Raw genomic sequence first — 24,239 nt, 5'->3', positions numbered from 1 at the left:
AGGGAGACCCTAAAGCCTGGACTCATGTACGTTCATACTCCTAACCTCACAATTTGCTCCACTAGCTTCCAGGCTTCAGTATCTTCCAGAGTTTCTCACTTTGAGACAGACATTTATGAGGGCAGCAACTTCTTGATGTAACCAAAACACATATTGAACTCAACTTTGTATTGGAGATACAGTAAAATAATTTACACTATGACAGCGCACTGTTTCTAATTACTGCATACTACTTACCTTTGAAGTTCTCTTTTACAAGCAATGGAACAGAGCACCTATTTTGGATAATTATACGAGGACTAGGATCTTCTGTAAGCGTGAGGTACGTCACACCAAGATGCTCTTGATAAGTCAGTGCTATAGCTCTAAAACAGAAGCAGATATATTTGATTATGCATGTTTTGGATGAGATTTTTACATATTATTACTCTGGACAATTAAAAACATTCAAAATAGTATCTGTAAGATTCTTTATAATCAAGTTCCAATTCTACAAATAATTATATACATTTAGGCAAGTACTAAGAATTATATTTAAACAGAACATGTGGAAAGAGCACAAAAAACATTAGAGAAGAAATCACTTCATACAGACTATTCAAGAGTTAAATTGAGCACGTGTGTTTGCAAGATGAAAGCCCTAGCCAGCAGAGATTTATATTAAATTAAAAACATGAGATTGTAGGCCCAAATTTTCAACATAAATCTTCAAATTTTCCAGAAGAATTTGCACACATACTTCTCTGATAGAGATGAAAGATATTTTTAACAAATGCATAAATTTGTAACTGACTGTTCCCCTGGAATGATCCACAATGTTATTGCCCTTTCAAATGTTAATGTTATGGATCATCAGTACATAAATTTCCAAAATGAAAATAAATTAATTTAGCTATACTCATTAGCTTCATAAAATGTCTTCACACATAAACACAAATTCTTTTTTTTTCTTGTGCTATTTCTAATGAAAACTTCACCTCATGGTGACTTTAAAAAATCCAGTCTGAAAATTTGATGAGGAACATGAGGTCGTCTATGCCTGTCTCAGAATTATAAGGAAACCATTCCTTGTATTTTGCATTTGATTTTTTTTTTCATCTGAAGTCTGTGTGAGAATCTTTTAGAATATACAATGATATACCCCTTAGACTCCGCAGAGGAACCGTATGAGGGTTTGAATGATATCTAGCACTTCAGGCAAAAGAAAGATCATATGGCTGGTAATATATACTAATGTAGCTTCTCTAATTTCAGCAGATTGTTTCTTGTTTATACTAGCATAAGCATGAATAGATTCAGATATCAGGTCTGAGAATTAAAGCTGGGCATCTCACAAATCACTGGACCATTATTTTTAACTAGCTGGATGCATTTGTTTGTAAGTGGAATGCACATTTGGATATTTCAAGCTTTAAAACTTTGAAATCTTTCCTTGTTGTCTCAAAAGAGTTTCACCACTTTTTTGCTTCTCCTGTTTATCATATTATTATTATTACTAAAATAGATTTTTACCTTTTATAAACAAAACCTGAATTTTTGTATTGTATTATTTCACACTGTCCTTGAAGTCTTAATTTGTCACCCACAAATTAAAAAAGACCATAATCTTGAATATAAACTTTCCATGGTCTTATTTTGTATGCATGTAACAAAAATAGCAGCCCATATGTTATAAAAATTGTACAATTTGTAAGTGGCCATAACATGAATCCATTAACAATGAAAGCATCAAAACCATCAAAAGATAACAATTTAAAAATTAAAGTAAGACTTGCCTTTACATACGGTGGGTGTGCGTTACTCTAACTTTTGCATTAATCTCTTACGGTTTGTTACTAGCTGAGGCTTTATAGCAGCAAGCAAAGTTTGTTATTCATGACTGTTCAGCGTACAGTACCTGGTACAAAATCCACGTTCACTACAAACCCCTGTGGGCACTGCCACGCTCTGTCTAGGAAACTCCTGTTTAATGACAGCCGGTAGGCTCCACAGCTCACAACTCCCAGCGCAGCCGCCTGGACTGAAACTCAGCAGTATGCATTTTTCAGTAAGAGGCGCCCCCGAAGTTAAGGGACTGGTGTCCGACATCAGGTCCCAGCAGGGCACAGCGCTCAGTGCCTCGCCGGGTGGTGCCCTGGCTGGACTGACACTGAACACCGTACTGTCTGATGATTGGAAGACCTGGAAAGAAAAAAGATGGTGGTAGCACAACATGCTGGCTCCTGACAGGAAGTTTATTCATGTTGATCTTGCACAGAACAGTCTCAAGTAGCCAACTGACCACACCTAACTAAAGGTTGCACTAAGTCCATTGTGTTAAAAGCTATTTGGCCAAAATCTGTCTTTGGGTATACTTACACAGTTAACTGAGCACAGTCATCTACAGTCCACTCTCGGTTGCACAACATAACTCTACCAAAAGCAACAGTTACATCACTGTAACATAACTGTGAGAAGCAAATCCATTTATAGATATAAAACTAAGAATGGATTTCAGCCTCAACATTCTTCCAATTCCCCAGCCCATAAGACTGCCATAAATGCGCGATGCACAAATGTAGATACTGATGTGAAGAAAACTAATGCACAAGGAAAACAATACAGAAATAGGGAACTTGAAAAATTTGTTTATCTGCCAACTCCTCTTGCAAGTTTGACCCTAAGAATTCTTTCCACATATTTTACTATAAATGTAATCTTCAATAACTATGTATAAATGGTTGATTAAAATATATTGTCCATATACACATTTTGGTTCCTGTAAGCTAGTCCTTAAATACACTGTGCGATTATTAGAAAATGGATATTCACGATATGATGCAGTTTGATGAAAAACATAAACTTTGGGCATGTCTCTAGTTCTGCAGTTTTGTTCAGATAACTGGAATCTTCCCAAAAGGATAACAAAAAGTTTTCAGCCTGCCAGGCCAATATACCTCTTTTACACGCGAACTCAGTAAAAATTCTGAGAACAATTTTAACAGCTACTACGGATTATGCTGCCTATTTTACAGAAATGGCCATTAGTGCCTGAACAGATGGAGAACAGGCAGAACTAATTCTGCAATGTGCAAGAATCTCCTGCTTTGCACAGATTTCTGATCACAGTTAATTACTGGAGCTGGATTTACCAAGGTTTCTGTATTTTAAATTAAAATACTTTATCATTATTATTTCTAAAGATTTCTGTTCAAGCTCTGCTATATGCAGTTGAGACCATACAAATCTGAACACCCATGTACTGCAGATGACAAACAAAAAGCATATGCACAGTGCTTTACCTCTTCTCCTGAGTGGGGTTTGGAAATAGAAAGCTGTGGCCTATAATAGATTTGATATGATGTATCATTGACTATTGTTGTCTTATCTTCTATCTGCAGAATTTGTATACCTTGTCGAACCATCGAAGAAATGCAGAATTGACACAACTGTAAGATAATAAAAATGATGAGGAGGTCACATACAAAACCACAAATGGAATTGAAATACAGTGACAGAACTGCCATTTTCTTTTTAACTGCGGAAATCCTGTCTATATTCACACAGTTCATAACTGGAGCGACATCACATACTTTTGAAGTTGCATCTGTCAATGTTTTCCAAACCAGAGTGAGAATTCATTAATTCTTTTTCCAGGAGATAATGTATTATCTTGGTAAATTGGGCAGAATGTTTTTGCCAATCTAATTCTTTAAAATATACTTCACACATTGTTTATATTCTCATTATGTTTTACATGTGAGGGTGCCAGAGCAGTGGAACAGGCTGCCCAGGGAGGCTGTGGAGTCTCCTTCCCTGGAGGCATTCAAAACCTGCCTGGACGCGTTCCTGTGCCCCTGCTCTGCGTGTGCCTGCTCAAGCAGGGGGGTTGGACAAGATGATCTCCAGAGGTCCCTTCCAACCCCTGCCATTCTGTGTGATTCTGTGTATGTATTAACATAATTAGGTAGGAGCTTTCACACTGCGTACATTTGATTGTTTTCATCTGCTATATGACTTTGTTTTTAAATTATAAAGTTATAAATCATGATAATTTTCTTCTAACCTTTTGATGACCTGGAAAAGCACCAAGTTTTATTTCAGCTTCAATGAAACCTTCTTCATCCAACATTACTACTTCCCCATTATCAGCATTCTTCCATTTTGGGGAGGTCACATTATGAACCAGTTTAATTGCCACTGATTTGTGCACAGTATTAGTGTTTGCCCAGTAGATTCCAACCTGAAAAGCTTCCTGCAAGTGAAAAATGACCGATTATCACTTGTTGACAATTCAATATACTTCTACTACAATTCAATGTAGTTTCCAGTATGAAGTCAATCTCATTTCCTCCCTTTCTCCCTCTGATACTTTTGATGTGGTACAAGGACAGATGAAACCACAATGTGGATATGGGACTAATGCTCACGGTGGAATGAAGACCGTAGTCTACACTGAGACATGTTAATAGGCAGACCTTTTGTTTGTTAAGAGACATACATCGGGGGGAAAAAAGATGGCAAAATAGACAGGAAGTATCAGATTGTCCAACTGGAATTGACACGACGCTCTGTCAAATTATTTTAATTCTTTCAAAAATAAAGACTATTGGGGTTGTAATAAAAAACCATGTGCACGGTCAGGCTACGGTACGTGAGAAGAGCTGTTACACAAAACTCTGAATTCAGGAAGGCAGACATCCTAAAGAATCTTCCTCATTTGTCATTCACCCTATCTCATTATTGAACTTTTCTTGGTAGCATATAAGCTACGAAACAACTTGACCTAAACCACTCTCAAACCAAAGATTCCTTCCAGGCTGTCAACTTTGCTACTGTGGTCAACACACTTCCCGTGTGACAGGTCAGCACAGCAGGGGCCAAAGTCTATATTTGGCCTTCAGAGCAATTTACTTGGGCTGCTACATTATGCCACATTGTGGATTCATTGGCTGAATTGGGAGGAAGGACGGAAGGCTGCTGAACCAGATGGGATGCAGGTCTTCTTCCTACAGTGTCTTACAATTTTTGACTATACCTCTCTAAGATATGTTGTTCAAACACTGCTATCAAGTATGCTGTGCTACCCACTTGGTGGCTCAGTCAGTGTTGCAAATTTCTATTCTTATTTCTACTCCTCATCATATGACTAACTGACACGGTGACTGGAAACTGGGAATCATCTGCGTTAATAACCATTCTTCAGAATCAGAATGTTTAGCAGAACTGTGCATGTTAACATGAATGGCAGAGTTACCTCGAAGTTGGGGGGTATAATTACTTTCCCAGTAGGTACTTGAAGAATGATCTTCTCTCCCTCAAACAGCCAGAGGTCCCACTTGGACTGATTGATAAGCAAAGCCCAGGGCAGGAGTTCTATCAGCAGAGTTTTAACACATGGTTTCCACACCGACAGCTTTACCCGCATTGGGCTATCCCACTGGGAGAGTTGTTCATTGCTGTTCAAAAACAAATAAACAAAAACATAAAGTCAAAGGAACAATGAATTCAAGATTACAAATAAGAAGTGGTAATTTTCAGCAATTTGCACGGCTTTTCTGGTTTTGAAATAGAAGAACAATCTCCTCTTACCTTAGCATTCTGGAACACTGAGATGCAGTCAGACAGATCTAGCTACATGTAGGCTATAAAGGCATATTTCTAACTGCATATGCTCAACCTAAATTTGGTGAACTAAAGAAATGCCTTAACAGAATTACCACTCTCCTTCAGAACTAAAGCTGTGACTTCTGTAGATATAAAATCACATTTCCATTTTTTTCAGCAACTCCTCCTATAGCAACTCCCTGTTTCTCTCCTGAAACAAACAGCTACTGAATAAACAAGAGCCTCTAGGGATAAAGGTGCTTTTTTTTTTTAATCCTTGCTGATGCAATCTTCTCAGTGTAATCAAGGGCAGCCCTAGACTGACCTCAAATTTTTCCCTCCTGCAACAGATTCTGCAGCTTATATACAGAAATCATGTAATTACTGAAAACATATTCACTGTTGATCACATATAGGCTTCTTGAATGTGATTTCAGTTTATTTGAAAAGGCAATGCAACAACCATGAAGAAGGTTTAGCAAAGAATTACCTGTCTGAATCCTTCCTATTATATGGCCATGCAGGCTGGGAAGGATTAGCGGTGCCATAGAACTCAGACGGTATTTGGTTGACATTGCCACCTGGATCGGATTTAGTTGCTATCTGTTTAATTAGCGTGGTTGAGACAGGGACTGCACATTCTGATGGATCATCTTCCTCCCTGCCAGTGAAAACAGATTCAGTCACTTACACAGTAGGACCAAGCATTAGTAGCAGTAACATTTTCTTTAATGAAGCTTTCCAAGCGTACTGTACAGTAGGAATGGTCTCAAGATAATCATGGATGAATCAAGTTATGATGTCAAAAGAGTTCCTGAACATTAACTGACTTGCAGGAATTTGTTATGACACTGTAATGACCTTTGTGTCTGAGACCCTAGAAATGCTTCAGTATTCTCAAAAAACATTTCAAGATCATTTAGGAATTCATTTTTCAAAACACAAAAACGTGGGCTGCTTAAGCAAACAAATGCCAATGTGCTTAGGATGGTTATACCAAATGTATATTTCCTATCACATCATTTCAGGCCACATATACTTGTTCTGTTGCATCTTCTCCCCATATGTCATACTCTTGGAAAAAATGCACCAGAAGTTAAAGCCTAAATTATTTCTTCTTTTCCATACAAATAAACCATTTGCAAGGAAAACGAGTATTTTACCTGGCTTGAAATGTCAGGTGGTGTGTAAGATCAGGTTCCATATTTTGCAGTGCTTTCTCCTGTCCTTTCCCTGGAATCACTTGTGTTTCACTCAGTCCCAGACTTCTTTTCTCTAAATGTATGATAATTGGGTCTGGAAGATGGCTCCTTACAATGAAAAGAGGGCTGAAAACAATCTACAAAAAGGAAAGAATATACCAAATTAAGGCTAATTTTATTCCAGTATTACAGCTGTTGAAATGAGCTACTAATAAATCTTTCAAGTGGGTCATTCTGCCCTTAATTAATTATATGACATGTAAGGCATAAACATTTAGATTTCAGAGGCATTACATGTACTTACTAATCGTTGCTGCACATGTGAGTTGGGCTCCAAAGTCAAAACTGTGCACCACACATATGTAATTGAACTCTTTGAAGATGGTACCTATATGCAGAGAGATCAGCAGCATTACACTAAAATTATTTCAGGATGACAATGTTCAACATTTCATCACATCAAATCGAAGTCTAAACATGAAGTCCCCAGTTCTCTCAGACATTTTTTTATGCTATATTCCATATACCTATTTCTACCCATACCTGAATGACAGTGCTGTGTTCTGTATGTTTAGAACTCAGACATACATCTCGGGACCAGTCTTCATCTCCTGTAGCTTTCACACTCAGCTCGGTGACCTCATTGTTTTCTAGGACATATGAAGGCAACTTCTGCTTGGCTGCAAGGCAGTTGATGTGTTCTTTAACAACGGCCTGTCCATCCTGACTAATGTAATGCTGCACCACTTTCAGTTCAATACTTTCGGAAAGGTAACTACAGACTGTCTGTCTTCCACAGATTAGGATCTAAAACACACAAAAATATGCAGCTCATATATAAACAATTGTGAAAAAGTAACATCAAAATTGAATTATAGAGTGAAAACCTGTACAAGAATAATCTCCCTACTTTAGATTTTCCCAAGCACTGCTGAAGGCAGTGAATGGTAAAACATTATTTTTATTGGCCAAATGTATGTGTAATTTCATAGAAACCTAGGCATTAAAACACTTGAAATATTGCTAAGGCAGTATCTGGGCTTGAAAGAAATATGTAACATATCCACTTTTGTTCCTACTGAACTCAGCAGTACTACCCACGGCTGACATAGCTCTGGTTTGGATTTTAAGAGTGATGTGATGGTCTCTGAATGCTGAGCCCTTTCTGAGAAGACACAGTGATGTACTTCAGGAGAAAAGTTTCTACTAACACCTCAACATTCCCATCACAATCCAGCAATCCAGACCTTTCAGTGTGTTTGCTGTTCTAAAGCCTATGATTCCATTAGTGGATGTATAATATTTCTGTATTTAAGCACACCCACCTAGAAAATGACCAGATTAGACTCAGAGTTGTTGCTGTCCATCATACGTGAACTGTTTATCATAGAACATATATCTGCCTTTTTCTAAGCTATACCAAGGAACAGCATTCCACATGTATCCCTGCTACAACCAACTTCATTTGATTTTTGTTAATGAGGGTGCACAACACAGCTACAACCTACCAAGCAAAATCTCAGCAGGGCTTTCAGTGACGCCAGGCACTGTTCGTGTCTGATCAGCTGTATTTCTGTTGCACAACAGAATGTGCTCCGCTATATCCGTGAACCAAACATGTTATGTCCACCGTGTGCTCTGGCTTCTGCCAATGCAGGCAGAATGACTGCAGTGTTATTACAGATTTCTTCACAATGATAGTACGTGAAAAGATACTGCACAGCAGCCTGTTTTCAAACATTAATTTGGTCATTACTTCTTTCTCTTCTAACAATACAAAGGCCTGAATTACAACCCAGAATAAGATATGAACAGTTTCTTAAAAAAAAATAATAATTAATTGTGCTTCTCAAGAGCTTAAAATATGCAAAAGATTGTGTAACTTAGCACTGTCAGAACTTACAAACCATGCAAAAGGATTTTTTTTTCTGGAACACAGAAAATATGTGGTGGTAAAAGCTTTTAAATGCTAAGATTCATATCAAAGTGAAGAAAAGAGTTATTACAACTCCTGAAAATGCCCCCAGAAGACTGTTATACTTGTTTTTTTGCAGATCCCAGTAGGAGAGAATAAATAATCAGGTGACTAATTCGTTAATAGATAACAGTTTAAATTGCTTATGTTAATTTTTCCAAAGTGGATCAAATACTTACTTGCTTTTGAACTCCACTGAGCTGCTGCACCTTGATAATAAGTGATGCTGTCCGGCCCTTATACTGAATGGTGCGAATAAAGGTCCCTGTATTGTCCACACTGAACGGTTCAGACCACCGCCAGTTTCCCCAGCCTTCAATACAGATGTGTAACAGCTGGAAAGAAAGCAATTACTACTTCAATACATAACTGGGGGGAAAAAAAAAGCCTTGTAGTAGGATAGGAATTCCCATGACAGAAAATATTCTTTGTTTTAATACTCAGCAATGCTAAGCACACCAGTTCTCTGGATGATCCACTCAGTGACTCTGTGATTTCAGATACAAACAGAAGAATCAACAGTACCGTAAGAAGGCTCTGCATCATGAGTTTCTATAAATGACTTGCTTTAAGAGTGTATTCAGGATGGTAGAAATCCAGCACACAACTGTTCGGAAAAGAAAGGTATGTAGACTAGAGAGCTTAAAACAGGAAATAAGAGATTTTTTTTACGGCCCTTGAAATTGTTCTAGAAATTCACCCCCTTTATTGCCAGCAAGGTGATATGGAACACAGGTCCAGGCCAGATTTTTGGACTTCAGAATAAGACAGAAAATTACAAATAACCTTCTCTTCAAAATAAAGAAGAATGCAAATCTATTTGCACGTATACTTGCATAGCTCACATACGCGTGTTAAATGCAGAACTTAGCATATTGCTGAGAGATGGGAAACATTTCATTTCTTACACAAATGTGGTGGCAAGTTCAAGCTTGACTGCATGAGAAGAAATTTAACTGCATAATTATGCTCCCTGTGTGATTTATTCCGGAAAAGGAGTGGCTTTTTTCCAGTTTAACTTAAATCACTTCCAGAGCAATATAGTCTTTCATCATTTGAAGAGCCTTTCATCCATTTACCCACCATACGCACTTACCTCTATCCCATGGAGATTCTTTAAGCCAGAGTAGTGAAAATTGGTACTGTTCCATGTAGGTCAATGAAGTTACATAAATTTACGCCAGCTGAAGATCTGGCTATTTAGCTCTGTATAGATCTTTTGTGGCTGTGCAAACTTAAGGATGTGAGTTATATATATAAGGGATCAAAGCAATAAGCATTCTGGGTAAAATTTATTCTTTGCAGAGGGCCAGCACAGAGCCTAAGCATCACTTTAAAACAGTTATATAAAGGCCTTGTGGGAATTCTCTCAAGAGTTGAATTTCACTCTGATTTTGGACATCTGTCATTAATTAATTTAGAGTAATTGAGAACAGGATCAGGCCCAAAGTTTGATTATTTACGCTAGCAAAAATTGAAACTTGTAAATACTATGTCCTCCCATGACTTGTTTCCAGAAAGAGATAGCACTGGCCATGGGTCTAGCCAGTTGGACTTAGTGAAAGGCTGGATGTTGAGGTTTTTTTTTTCATTGTTTTAAGAAACAACCACAGCAACAACTTTCAAAGATATTACAACTCAGTAGCCTGTTTGCAATTTGTGGTATCCTCAGCACAAGTTACACACAACAATAACATCCATTCAGTGGGTGCCTTTTGAATTTGCAGGAGTGATGACTGTTGCATTCAGATTCATATTAGTTTTATGCTGGAAGCCCAAAGGCTAATATGTGCCAGTGTGCACACGGGCATGCACCTGGATGTGCACATGCGTGGGCACAGCTTTATAGTCAAGAATACGTTGAAGGAAGATGTGCACTAGGACACTCAAACTCATAAGCAAACACGTCGCTTTGATTCTTAAGTATTAGTTACAGAAAAGGGAAAACAAAACACCACAAAAAAATCCAACTGCAGTGGCTGGAATCAGTTCAGTTTCTTACAGAGGCAGTTGGGAATAAATCTCATCACATATGAAAACTAAGAGAAACAAGAAAACTGTTTACTTTGGAGAGACTAGTAGCTGGAAATGACAGCCAAATAATGAGAAAAGGTACTAAGTGGTCAGTCTCAGCTAGAAGGCACACAAAATACAGTGCGCTCCAAAGACAGATGTCATATAAATGCCATAATTGATGATTAGTAATTGTATGTAGCTCCAACATTAGGATGTCTCCCACCCTGTATAAACAGCTTTGCTCACGAGTTGAATGTTCCCAAGGAACACGCTGTCAGCTTTTCCTGAGCAGTCATTAGCTCCCAAATGCTGCCTTACTAATTTTCTTTGTAGCACAATTAGTCTCCATTTAACTTCACGGTTCAGAAAGAAAAATAAAAAAGAGCTATTATCATATATTGGCAATTTCTTCTTTTATAAACATAGTATTTGTATACTGGTAAATGCGACATACAAAGGGAACAGACTTCGTAATTTATTTTAAAGATATCTAATATATTTGTATTAATGACATAACAATAAAAGAATTGGGTACTGTGTAAGTTTACTTTTGAGCTAAGAAGCTGCATTCCATGAAAATGCAAAGGGATCTCTGGGTGAATCAGTTACTTAAATGTGAGATTTCTGGAAAATGTGGCTAGAAGTAATTAGCAAATGACACTAAGTGATATAGAGATATATGGCAGGAAATAAAAATTGAAGTAATTTTAGAAAATTAAGTAATCAGGTGCTAACATTACTTTAGCAGAAGACGTCATAATAGGTGGTGTTAGGTACTCAGCAAGGCAGAGTTCTAATGTTATAAAACTGACCTAATACTACAGATTCATGGTAATCGGCATATAACTCCCTTTCATTTACCAAGCTTTAAGTAAATTCTAAGTATTTATGAAACACTCTGATTAAAAACAGTTCAGCAAGTATAGCTAAGTATGGTACATATATTAGGAGAAAAGAGAAGTCATTGTAAAAAGGTACAAAAAATGTTCAATGGACTTCAAAAGCATTCTAACAAATCTAACCCAGTGATAAGTGGCAATTTATAGCTTAGAGAGAATTTAAAACAGACTAGCTATTGTATATGTGAAGATAGGCACTCATTTGTGTATCCACTGGATTTCTGCATTTTCTGTTATGGAAACATATCAACAGATAACACAGTTTTTTGTTTTGACTAGACTTTTCTGGGGTTTGGATCTGTAATTCTGAGCCATTATGGATTTCTGTTTTGCGAGGGAAAGAAATTGCCTTCAGGGAGGTAGACTAAGATGAAGCTGCTCCTACTGGAGTGGAAGGCTAGAAAAGCTGTATTCTTTATCATGCCTCTTCACAGAAGGTTTCTATGCACTCCTCAAAATTTACTTAGGTTTTCAGCTAGATATGTGAGTGAAAGATACGATCTGAGTAAATAAAGCTAAGTTACATATGACTAGGCATGAAGACTAAAATGGGGGATTAAAAATGAGACTAAGAATGGAGCCTGTCCAGAAAAGGCAGCATTTTGCAGCTGTGTAAGTAATTTAAATCTTGTGCCCTCAAAATGCTTAGTGATACAAATTTGATTTCTACTTTGCTTGTAGATCCACCAAAGTTAACTCGGTTTCACTGTAGTTAGATTATATCTGTCTTTTAAATGAAACTAAAAAATGCTTTTGGGGAAGAACAAGGGTTATTGTTCTCAACACTGACAGACTGGGAGGAATCAAGTGAGGACATGGTTAACGGCGTGGAAGCAGTTGGTAATTTTAAAAGATACGAGTTAGCAAAATAAAAGCTGTGATGACGCAGCAGCATGGAGGAAATGGAGACCTGGAGATGGAAGCTGAAGTCTAAGACTTGACGCTAAAGCAATTTTTAATTGAAAAATTAAAGGGGAAGGATGATCGGTATTTTTTGGTTGTATTTGCAGGATACATGGTGGCCTTTGACCAGGATTAGGACTTAAAATAATAAAACCAATTAGCGTTTAGTAAAACAGTGAGTGAAACATTCATTCTGCACATTGCCAGATGCAGCAGCCACCAAAACCAGTTTGAATTTCATTTCGGCTTCCTTTTCTCATGGAACCTGGGAGATCTGACCAGTTCTACACCATCATCGCTTGTAAAACAGAAGGCCAGTATGGAGCATGACGGAAAGCAATTTCCATCACCCCCATGCTGGCTAGTAGAAAAAAGGTCACACTTGGCAGAAAAGCTCTGTCCCTTGGTGGCTCTTGGGGGTGTTGGAAGCCTCAACACAACCTGCAAAGCTTAGGCCTGAACCTCACAGGTATGAACTAGCTCTGGGGAAGAGTCTTTTGGCTAAGGAACAGTAACCAAATTATGAGGGTTCAAGTGATTCATGGATAATATTAATCCTTATCTGCCCCAGATATTATCCAGAAAGTCAGTTGTGTATAATATAATACAACCATTGATTTTGAATGCAGGACCCCAAAGGAAAGCAACAATACATTTCTTTTTTTTTTTTTTTTTTTCTCTGATATTCTGTACATGACCTGGGGAGGATTATGTAAAGTACAAAAAGTTGTGCAGAGAATCTGTAACATCCCTAAACAATAAAACAGGAAAATATCCCCAAAATAACTGATATATATAAGTCAAAGTTTCTAAGTTTGAACCCACAGAGTACTGTATATCATCTTACACTTTATATAACCCAATACCTGAAAAATTGCAACTTGGAAATAAATAACAATGAATTATGATCCTGCTGGAGATGCAAAATAAATTAAAATTTGGCTTCAGCTTTTTTTTTTTGTAGGATAACGAGGAGGAGGTTCTTAAAGCTATTTCCAAATCTACAACTGCATTTAAAAATTATGTTTATAAAATTCTAGCAGAAGTTGTGCTTTGCAGGCACACTATTTAAAATAAGAGAAGAAAAATGTTAAATGGGTTCTAGTGAAGGTATTACTAATATATTAACCTCTATTAATATCTATTCAATAATTTATAAGTGTGTGTTCAGAAGAACAGGAAAGCAAATGATAGATATATTTTCCCTCAAATTCTATTTAAGTAGCAATGAAGTGGCACATTGCTGTTCCAGGTATATTAATCTACTTTGATAAGAAATAAATCTATTTTGTTTATAACCAGTAACTTGGCCACATTCTCATTGAAGTCATTGCCCAAATCAACATAGGAACTGATTTTTACCCACTACACCTGCTGCTTCAAGTTACGGATGGTAAAAAGTAAAAATGGGCTGTTGTTATAACCTCAGGAGAAGACTCTGGAAAAAGGTTTGGGAGCTGCTACTTTAAATGCAGACTTCCCCTCTGCAAATTACGTTTTGCACAGAAAGCAAAATAACGAATTTGGATCCATTCTTTGCTTCTTCAGAGGACTCTGCTGAAGTTTGAGCTTGCGGAAAATAACCAGTAATAACTAGCATGTTATAGAACAATTTTGCTGTTTATTTGCAAGCAAACAATCTCTGCAGAACACAGTCAGGGGACTCTCACAGGAATAGCTGTTTTTTACATTTGCTGTGATCCCTAGTGGGACCTTCCGACTGCCTACTGTCTTGCAAGACAGAATTCCTTAACTCTGAGTAAATTGCTAGGAAGATCTGATCTCTTCTAACTTCAGAGTTTCACCATATGTATCATATGCTCCAGTTCTTCTCCTAAAAAACACAGCTGTCTTGGAGACAAACATGACTTTTGACATAACTGGGGCCCATCCCACAAAGCAACTTGAAGATCAAGATAAGGAGTGCAGTTTGGATCCAATAATAACGTAGGAGCCAGTGTTGTCTGTAGAGCACAGGAGTGATGTAGCTTCTCTTCCCTTTTAACGATATCTAACAGACTTCTAACTTTCATTAAAATCTGCAAAAGGAACTCATGAGGTCTGGCAGCTTTTGCTAGAATTGCTTAAAGCCTCAGATATTATCAGTTTTGGACTTATCCCAGTTCTGAAAAGGACTATATAGTTGGGGGTGTCTTGTCCGTAAGGAAGGTAAAAACCTCATGAAATCTGAGGAAAACGTGGGGGATGGAGCAGAGTAGAAGAGTGAGCATCGGACCTCAGACTTATTACTGAAATATTAGCCAAACTAGCGAGACTTGCAGGACTCAGAGTGAAAGTTAAAAGGGAATGGTTAGGTTCCCTGAAATGTAGATTCAGGCTGGGGAAAAAAAGAAGGAAGGAAGGAAGGAAGGAGCTTTAAGTTAAGCCAAACAGTTGGAGGGACACCATCAATAGCTGATAAATCCAAATCCTTGGTGTGCTATAGCTGTTTTTGTTAAGTTGAACAATTTTTAATTATAGCCTATAGTAGCTTTATTAATATTAAAATTAATTCTAAATGTAAATTAAGCATTACATAACTATCTGCTACTACAAAAATAACTTATTTTTGGTATATATATTTGTTTTAAATAATTCAAATGGGCAATTACTGCATCTCTCACTATGCTTAATTAGCATAAGAAAAATGGAGAATTTTACTGATGTGAATGTGAAAGAAATACAATCCTTTTAAAACTATTTATTTTCATTTAACTGAACTGCCTTGCCATACTAAAAAAACATTTTGCAGAGGTTAAATAAAGTATTTCATGGCAACCGCTGCTTCTTAGTGCCTGTGTAACAAGAAACATGAGCCAGCCAAAGTTGTGCAAGTTGGTTTTCTTTCCCAGTAAGAGAATGTGGTATCTAAGACCTTGTCCTAACTCATTTTATCCCCAAGAGTAAGTCAAGTAAGTCAAGTATGAACTAATGCCTGGAGGGAAGTCCCTGACTCCAGAAGTATGGATTATTTCACATTTATCTTACAATCTGCTCTCAGAGTTCTTAAAATTCACTAACTTGGCAAGTTGGGAATTATCATGAGAAATGAAATAATTTCATAACTATGAAGTCATCTAGCATTCCATGAATATGACACTTGGAGGGTTTGTTCATGCTTGGGCATTATTCTGACCTTTGGATAATAAGCTGTTAGATAGTTTTGCATGGAAACAATTAGAAAAGTGCCATAGCATAATAGGGACGACCTGATGTCTTAATTGAGTCGTCGTTTTCATTTCAAGGATTTGTATTAATCATTGAAAAAAATTACATGACAACACTTGTAATAATATTTAAACTTATTTCGTACGATCTAAAATGACAAAGAATTGTGCTGTTTAGACTGTTTAGATGAACTGCCTTTCTGAAGCATGCTAAACTTACAGTGATTTGTATTTAACATTAACCAAATGAACATGGCTTATAGACGGATGCCAAGACTCTCCGACCTTTGTAAAGAAAATTTGCTCCTATCTTAACAGTGTGTGGAAAGCCTGTGCTTCCATATGTTTTCAGTGAAATTACCTCAGTGCTATTTTTTAGTTTCTAAATTTCCCAGCAAGAGATGACTGTTGAAAAACATTAAAAGAGCAGAAATATTCTTGAAATTATTCCAAGGGCTGGGACAAGGGAGGTATAGTCCCCTTACTAGAAGAGCCTGTTGGCCAGCAATGTGGTTGAGTCAGGAGGAGTGAGCTGTTAGCTTCACCATCTCCTGGGACATGGGAATCCAACATGACACTCCTTACTGTTTATCAGCCCAACTTTTCAGTGAATCTAAATCTGATCAGAGCAAAACAGAACGGGGAAACCCTTTGACATCACCAACTTCCAGCTGAAGAATTAATATCTGAAAAATGAATCTGAAGTTCCTACTGTCACCTCACCCACTCCCTATTGTGTGATTTGGTTTTCTGCTGGACTTTTCCACCTTTCATCTTTCAACGTTTATTTTTAATTTAATAAGAATCTTACATAATGGCCACAAAACCAGAATGTTTTGCACAGCTCTAAAGATCAATGTTTCGTATTTAAGTTCTCCAGGTGTTGCATGGCTAATGCCATATAATGTGCTGGTGGTCTGTAGCAGCTTGGCCGCAACTGACGAAGTATCAGTAACAAGCTACGATTTTAACTCTTCTGCTTTTCACTTTGCTTGAGATAATCCTAATTTTCAATACTTTTTCCAGTTTGCACCGTTATTGGAAGCGTACCATTATTGGAAATACCCCATAATCAGAACTACCCCATTAGCATTACTACCTACAATGATGGTCAAAAAGAGGATTCTCTCAACTGAATAATTTTATGTAAGTAACCAAAAAATGGGTAAGGAAAAATTGTTAAGAGGAAAGCCTTACCTAGTTCTGGTTTTATTTATAATTGCTTTAAGCATTGCCTTCTCTTTCCATGTGTTTATGAAAAGGTTTAAATGATTTTTTTTTTGGGTGGTTGCTACAAAAGCAAGTGACAATTGGTTATGAAATATGGGTCACACTTATCTAGCTTTCTACAAGCCTGGCTGTTCTTTCTCCTTCACACAACTCGGGGGAGTCACATCAATCGTAACCCAAGTGCGAGCACTGTCACCTGATGAGTGGGGATCCTGTCTCGCAATCTGACACTGGCCCAATTGCACAGAGCACAGTCACCCATTTGGGTTGCCTGCCCGTGGGCTGGGGCATCACAGGCGTTTTGCTTGTATGAAAACTATTCTGTCCTTTTTGAAAACGTGACAAGGGACATACAGAACTCCAGTGACTCTAAGTCTCCAAAGGTTCCCCTCTGTGCACTGTTACACCAGTGCACAGAGTTTACAACAACTCTGTCGCTGGGGTGAGACACTCCTTTATTAGCCTGCCTTCCTCTTATCTTATGCCTTGACTTCAGCGTCAACTGCAACTGTTTACTCTGGCTGAATTTGCTCTGCACAGATTGCTGCATTCATGTAAAATTCAGTAGTTTTGCATGTCCACCATATGAACGAAAGAGTAAATTTGCTATCTCTGCATCCCAGTGGAACTTGAAACTTGTCAGCAGTGGAAAGTGGGCACAGGTCCTGTTTAGTATTACCATCCAAATTTCACCTTCTTTCTCACATGCTAAGGTATTTCCAGGGTTCTAGAGGAGTTAGGCACCCCCACCCACCACACTTCTGGGATCTGTAAAAACTTTGGTAACACTTCTGTGCAGGACTGCTGCTCAGCAAGTGGGGTGGCACAGCTCTCTAGTCTCCCACTCAGCAGGAGCTGCGTAAATATAAAGAAGAGAGAAGAAATGGCTTTGCTGTCTCATAAACACTTTTTTAAGATTTAAATTCTTGCCCTATCTTGAGACAAGATGAAAAGTCCATTTTTCACTACCACTCACGAAAACCAACAACATGGTTTCACTGAAATATTTCCTGTTGATAACTTTAAAAGATTTTATTTCAGTTTCAGTGTTTATCCTTAATAAAACCACCCAAGAAACAGAAACTGCATTATTTGAACTATATAAGTGGGGTGTTTCTGACAATTTCAAATTTTTTCTAATGCAAGCACATGCTGAGTTGAGAGATTTGTCCAGTTTGACCCTCTTCTGCAAACAATTTCAGTGAACAGATGCTTCTGGTAAAAACAATTCATTAAGAAAATTTCCCAAACCTCTAATGTACATCACAGAAAACAGACACTGATCACTTAGTTATAAAAACCTGGCAAGCGATCATCTTTTGCTTTTTTTCAGAAGCTTCAGTTTCCACAACTGCTCAGTTTTACAGAAAGCGGTCGTGCACATCCAGTTCTACCCTCAAGTAACTTCTAAACACTTCTGGCTTTCCTCACTCTTTGTTTACCTTTTCTCTCTCATGCAGCCCCAGCATGTGGCTCCTGAAAGAACCGGAGCATTAGAGATAGTTGAGACCAGAGAGAAAACCGAAGAATCAATGCATAAAGCCACCAGTCAGCTTTAGCAGTTGCTGCATTCGAAGGCTGCTTTCTGACATACCTGTGGGGACTTGTGAGATCGCCAGCTGTACTGGTGACTGTGGAGACTAGCCAGCAAAATATTTTCATCAGTATCCACCTGGCCAAACCGCAGTGTCTCTTGTGTGTCATTACAGATCACAAAATGGCTGAAGACCAACTCCTCTGCCTCAGGGCATTGGTTCTGAAAGGAAAGGGATATGAAAGCCAGTAAGCATCAGATTAATTACAAGACATTTGGCAGCTGTCTGCCCAGTGGCGACTGTTACAACACAGAAATGCTTCAAGACCTCTTGCCATTAGCTTTGGTCTCATAGTACTCTACTCTCTGCAAAAACTAGTGTTTGGGTTGACAAAATATACCCTAAGACTTAACATAATTCACTTTATGTTTCTTAAATATTTAAAACTACAACAAGAAAACCAGATTTCCTAACTTACAAAAAAGACTTTGACAAAACTAAGTTCAGTTGGAAATGACACATCACATAGGGCAGGCGGGGCATTACAGGCTGAGCAGAGAGGCACGAAGAGGTTTCTCCATGCTTGACAACTGATCTCTCAGGACAACAAGCTGCACTTCCTCTTCCCCAGCTGCTGCTTCTACTTTGAAACGTTGCTGTGGGTCAGCAGCAGACGACTCTCCTCATACCACAACACTTAAAAAAATAACTAAAGAAAAAGCAGAAGACACAGGGAAAGTATTTTCACAGCTCCACGAGGCTAGTTCGAAAATGCATCATGCAATTTGACAGTCTAAAAGGAAAAATCAGAGACTATCATGGGTTTGAAAAGTATTTCATTTCAGATTTTACAATACTTTTTCTTCTGCCTGCAGCATCCTTCCATCCCTCTCTTTCTGTTTTTCATCCGGCTGCTTGTCGCTCTGTTGACACAATGAGACTATATAGTAGTCATAAAAATTAACAGAGCTACAGGTCTTCTGCCCCTGAAGGCATGCATGAGCTATAATCCTCTATACAGGAGAGGTCAAAGTGTGACTGACAATTTGATTTGGAGATCATCTCTCATGTATTTCTGTCCTAGTCACTGCTGGGCTGGCACCTTCCAGTTACAAGCAACTATCTAGCAACTATAACAATTGCTCCAAGAAAGCAACATTTGGATAGTCTTCATGCAATTTAATGGGTATAACACAAAGAATTAATCTTCTTGTGCTTTTCATTACCTCTTTTTAACCCATCTTTCCTAGCACACACTTTTGACAATGCTTTATTGTTGGTTGGATCCCTTCTCTCCACAATATAGCCCAGCTGCTCTTTTCTCATCCTTTCTTCCCATGATGTCTTCTCTAACTTATGGGACCTCCATGGTCTTTGAGAGCTGATTCTGTTTCCCCTCCTTGCTCTCTCAGTGGACCTTTTAAACAGACATAATGAAGCTAGCACCTCTTCTGTCTATGATCATATAGGTCTCTAGTTCTTTGATAACAACGTGCCTGGAAGCCTGCAGAAATTTAGAGATCAAACAAGAGAGAGAGAAAACATTTCCTCAAAGATCCCTATGGATCCTTAGTTATTCATGAGAAACAATTTGGTACGTTGCTTGTAGCACATTGCTGGGTGATACACATGAAACAGATTTCCTGAAAAGTGAAGTGTGCAAGGGATGTCTAATTTAGCCTCCATCATTAACTTCAGAAGAACCTAAGGTGCAGGTTGCAATTCCTCCTGTGACTAAACGTCAGAATGATTGGCTGGGAGTGTTTGTGCAAAAAATTATTCACCCTAGGAGTATTTAAGCATGAGAATATTTAGATTAGAGCTTCTCTCCAAACCTCATAAATTCTTCTGCGTAAGATCAGGTATCCTCTGTGAAATGAGTCAGGTGAGCATAACCGAAATCTCACTTTTTCAAAGCAGTAAAACTCATTACAGAGCAATATGTCTGTATCACATCCAGTAGTGGATCTGGGTATGCTAAAGGCTGACATTTACAGTGCCACTTCAGAATGCAGAGTTTATTTTGGCATTTTCTAGTGGTGGATCTATGACTTTTTACTGTCAAGCTGCCATACCCACATACCCATAAGTCTACCACAAATATATACGTTTTCCTGTTACAGCTTTGCAAAATGTTCTTTCTGAAAGGGAGGATTTAGTATCCACAGAGCTCACCATGTTGTTAGAGTCAAACCTAGATATAACCCCAGAGTAATTTAAGAATTTTTTCTTTCACTGCAATACATTTTCTTGCTGATCACGCACAGACTGGAAGAATACCGTCAGAAGATGATGGACTTCCTTCTTTCTACCTGACTAACTACATTTTAAGGAAGTTAACACAAACTGCAGGTTCTTGCATTTTCCGGATGGAAAAGAGAATCTAGCAAGTTTTTGGCATGCACAGAACTCCTAAATTGTACGGTGGGAATGTTATCCCATCCGGGATTATTAATAGATTTGCACACATTTTGGTGCTGATGAATGAGTGCCATTAATCATTAGTCTTAAATGCTAGATTTACTACTAGAATTCACTGCTTTTAAGAGCAACATTTCTCAAAGTTAAGCAAAAGAGGTATTTTAAGCTCAATTTTATAACAGTTCCAAGGTTTTAAGCAAGGAAACACCAAGATTTACATAATAAGGCATTGCTCCATGCTGCCAGGCTTAAGAGCTACTGGTGCCTCAAGTCTTGGTAACGACAGCTGACTAAAGGATCAAGTTTGGGGATGCTTTAGCTCAGTATGGCAACTATGCACTGTACAGGCAGGGTTCTAGGCAACTCTTATGCTCCTTACAGTAAATGCAGGAGATTTGTCCCAGACAGAGTACCACCCATGCTTCTTGGCCCCCGGGGAGCTGCAGCAGCTCCCTGCACCCATCAAAGGGAACTGGATCCCAAATTCACTGCTGAAGTCTGACAGTATAAGCTTCTAGGGTAGGCAGAAAGGGACCAAAAAAAAAAAAATTAGCAAAAGGGTGGATCAAAGGATTGATAAAAGAGAGTGTACAGAAAACAGACATAGTAAAACCAAATAGAACTGGGCCATTTGTGTGGCAATGATGCTGGAGGGCTGAATGATGAATCTAGAAGCTGAAAACACCTAAGTTTGGATCAGGAAAAAAATCTCCCTCTCTGAATTAGAACAGCAAATCAAAAGAATCACCAAAAGATCAACAGCTTGAATCAGATACAGATTAGGGTCAGCTCCTGGGGGACCACTTCCTGCCCCTCTTTAGATAATTCTTTCAGCTGTTCTTTTCTCTCAGAGAGGCCTGGAAAGTGTCTCTCCTTTACTGGGCTTTCAAATATTTTGTGAATTCTGTTGAGAGAGGGGAAAACCATCCCACATAATACTAGTCACCAGGCTTTCCCTGTCTCAGGACTTTCTGCTCATGTCTCAGTTCACAGCTATTTCAAAGTATTTCTGAACCTAGAAAAAAAAACCAACATAAAAGCCTAGGTCTCTTTATATGCACAAAGTTATTGTCTGTGTGTTTCACAAGCTACCGAAGACCTGTGCAAGCACTCCCTCTCCCCCTCTCTCTCTCATACCTAGTAATGATTTTTTGGACAGGAAGTCTTTAGCAACTTCTTATCTCCCTCAAAGTTCCTCAAAGAGAAAAGAACATTTTCCTTCTCATTGTTTAAACTTTATTCTCCTGGAAGTATCCCAGCAATATCAGCTACAAAGTAAAATCAAAGCTTCATGCAAGTTTTCTGTAGCATTTTCCTTTGTTCTTTGTGCTTATGGTAGAAAGATGGGGAAACTACTGTGATCACAGATGTCATTCTGACTGATCCCAGCTCATTAAGAAAACTTACACAATTGCCAACAGAAAGGTTAGGCACCATGCGGACCTTAAGGAAAAGACATTCTAATGGTTTAAAACAGGTTTAAAACAGGAGCTTTTATAACTTTTGAGGGGTTTAGGAAAACATTTGCTGTGCAAGACCACAAAGAAATAGCTTTTTTCCCCAAGAATACTCACTTAGTACCATACTTGGGGAGCTGCTTTCTCAGCTGACCCTGTGTCTCTAGATATCACAAAGCAGTAATGCTATAGAACAACTTGTGGAGGCTTAAATGCCCAAATAAAGAGGAAAAAAACCACCCCCCCTGTATATTCAGAGGAGACACACATTTTCTATCTCACTTGATACTCTGTATATCATTATTAAATAATAAAACTAAATTAATAACAATCTTGAAGTTCCCTGTCCAGTTATTTGATTATTAAAACCATTATTTTACTATGCATTTAGATGGGCATTAGCCTGTTGCTGCTTGTACTTAAACAGGGATTTCAGATTAGACAGTGAAATATGTCAGAAGGGGAAACTGTTTTTAAAAAGTGCTAATCCTCTCAGATTTTCAGCATGTGACTTAGAAGTATAAAGCAAGTTGTATGCCTGGTGTTTTTTAGGCTTAATCTGCTTTCAGAATGTTCATCATTACTTAGACAAAAAAAAAATATCAGTCCACATCTATGAAACAAAGACACTGACAGAGGCTTATGTTAATCCTGCACTCTTGACCTAAAGGTGCAGGGCCAAATCGTTTCATGCTTCATCTGTCTGTCCACTGACTACAACATCACTTGTTTCAGATATTAATCCAGTAAAAAAATATGTGGAGAATTCAAATAACCTTTCCTGCTTATTAAATTCATGCTTTTAGTAGGCAGCATTTATATTGTATTTTGCGTGAACACCAAACATCAAACAATGCTTATCATTGGGAAATCCAATCCCTCCTCATGCAGTGTGTGCCACCCCCCAATCTGGAGGTAAAGCCACATAGAAAACATCTTGGTAACAATTAATTTAATAAGCCATTTTGAACCCACTTGTGTGTTAACTGTTCCCTAATTTCAAAGCAATGCAAGTTTTTAATCTCAAATACTCAGGGCTAGATACCCACCACATCAGAACATGGTGGCAAGTACCCTTGACATGAGAGGAAACGAGAAAATTACAGCAACAATTACAGAAGTATATCCTCCTGTGGCTCATGTTAACATTGCCAAATCCATGTATAAATCAGTACCAACTATTCATAGAATGTACCTGTCAGCAATATACTATGCGACATATGGCTCTACTTAATCAAATATACAGTTCCATTTTTTCAACTCAGAATATTCCTTCAAGGCACAGAGTAGTCAGTCAGTCATTCACACTGTGATGTGGTTTAAAACATTTAAATATTTATGCACCATATTTTATTTATATGTATAGCTATGTCTGAGAGACTTTCTTTTTTCCATCCTAAGAGGAAACTGACCTTTCTGAAGGCCATTTTGCAGTAGTTGCCACACATGTCTTAGATGAGAGACTAGTACTAAGTCAGAAATATTTTGGGTTTAAACAGCCTACCAAGGGCTCTCTTATACTTTCTATGTTTGTTTTTTATTAAATGCATTGTTCAAAATATGACAAAAAACAGAAATTGGAGCTACAAAGATTTTTGTTCACATTGATATTTGAGCCAGCTGTAAAGATTTAAATCACACTAGATCTTGTTTTATGAATGTCCTTTTGCAACAAGAAAACCATGGAATGCCCTTAAAAAAGAATTTTTTTATATAAAACAGATGTTTTATCCTTTTTTGGGGGCTTTGTTATTGTAGTGCCATGATAGGTAATTAATTCCCAGGCTCCACATAGGTCTTCAGGCAGATGAAGAGAATGATTTGATTTCAAGGCTATAGTGAAGTAAG

The 24,239-nt window shown here is 38.0% G+C and overlaps 1 protein-coding gene across 5 annotated transcripts in view; it reads right to left on the bottom strand.

The window, feature by feature from the left end:
• The window catches only part of VPS13B (vacuolar protein sorting 13 homolog B), a 486,846-nt gene that overhangs the window by 29,336 nt on the left and 433,271 nt on the right, over positions 1–24,239 (bottom strand). For all 5 annotated transcript variants that reach the window (XM_075085497.1, XM_075085494.1, XM_075085496.1 and 2 more), the window contains exons 43-53: positions 18,573–18,734; positions 8,943–9,098; positions 7,332–7,595; positions 7,093–7,176; positions 6,750–6,925; positions 6,077–6,247; positions 5,237–5,438; positions 4,046–4,234; positions 3,282–3,428; positions 1,898–2,181; positions 238–365 (exon numbers count right to left, since the gene is read on the bottom strand). In XM_075085497.1, coding sequence (XP_074941598.1) covers positions 238–365; positions 1,898–2,181; positions 3,282–3,428; positions 4,046–4,234; positions 5,237–5,438; positions 6,077–6,247; positions 6,750–6,925; positions 7,093–7,176; positions 7,332–7,595; positions 8,943–9,098; positions 18,573–18,734 — 1,963 coding nt within the window. The remainder of the gene's footprint in view (positions 1–237; positions 366–1,897; positions 2,182–3,281; positions 3,429–4,045; positions 4,235–5,236; positions 5,439–6,076; positions 6,248–6,749; positions 6,926–7,092; positions 7,177–7,331; positions 7,596–8,942; positions 9,099–18,572; positions 18,735–24,239) is intronic.

Source organism: Phalacrocorax aristotelis, chromosome 2 (genome assembly GCF_949628215.1).
Source record: "Phalacrocorax aristotelis chromosome 2, bGulAri2.1, whole genome shotgun sequence".
NCBI classification, from domain to species: Eukaryota; Metazoa; Chordata; class Aves; order Suliformes; family Phalacrocoracidae; genus Phalacrocorax; species Phalacrocorax aristotelis.
The sequence above is the reverse complement of the archived record's forward strand: the minus strand, read 5'-3'. Positions and strand labels throughout refer to the sequence as shown.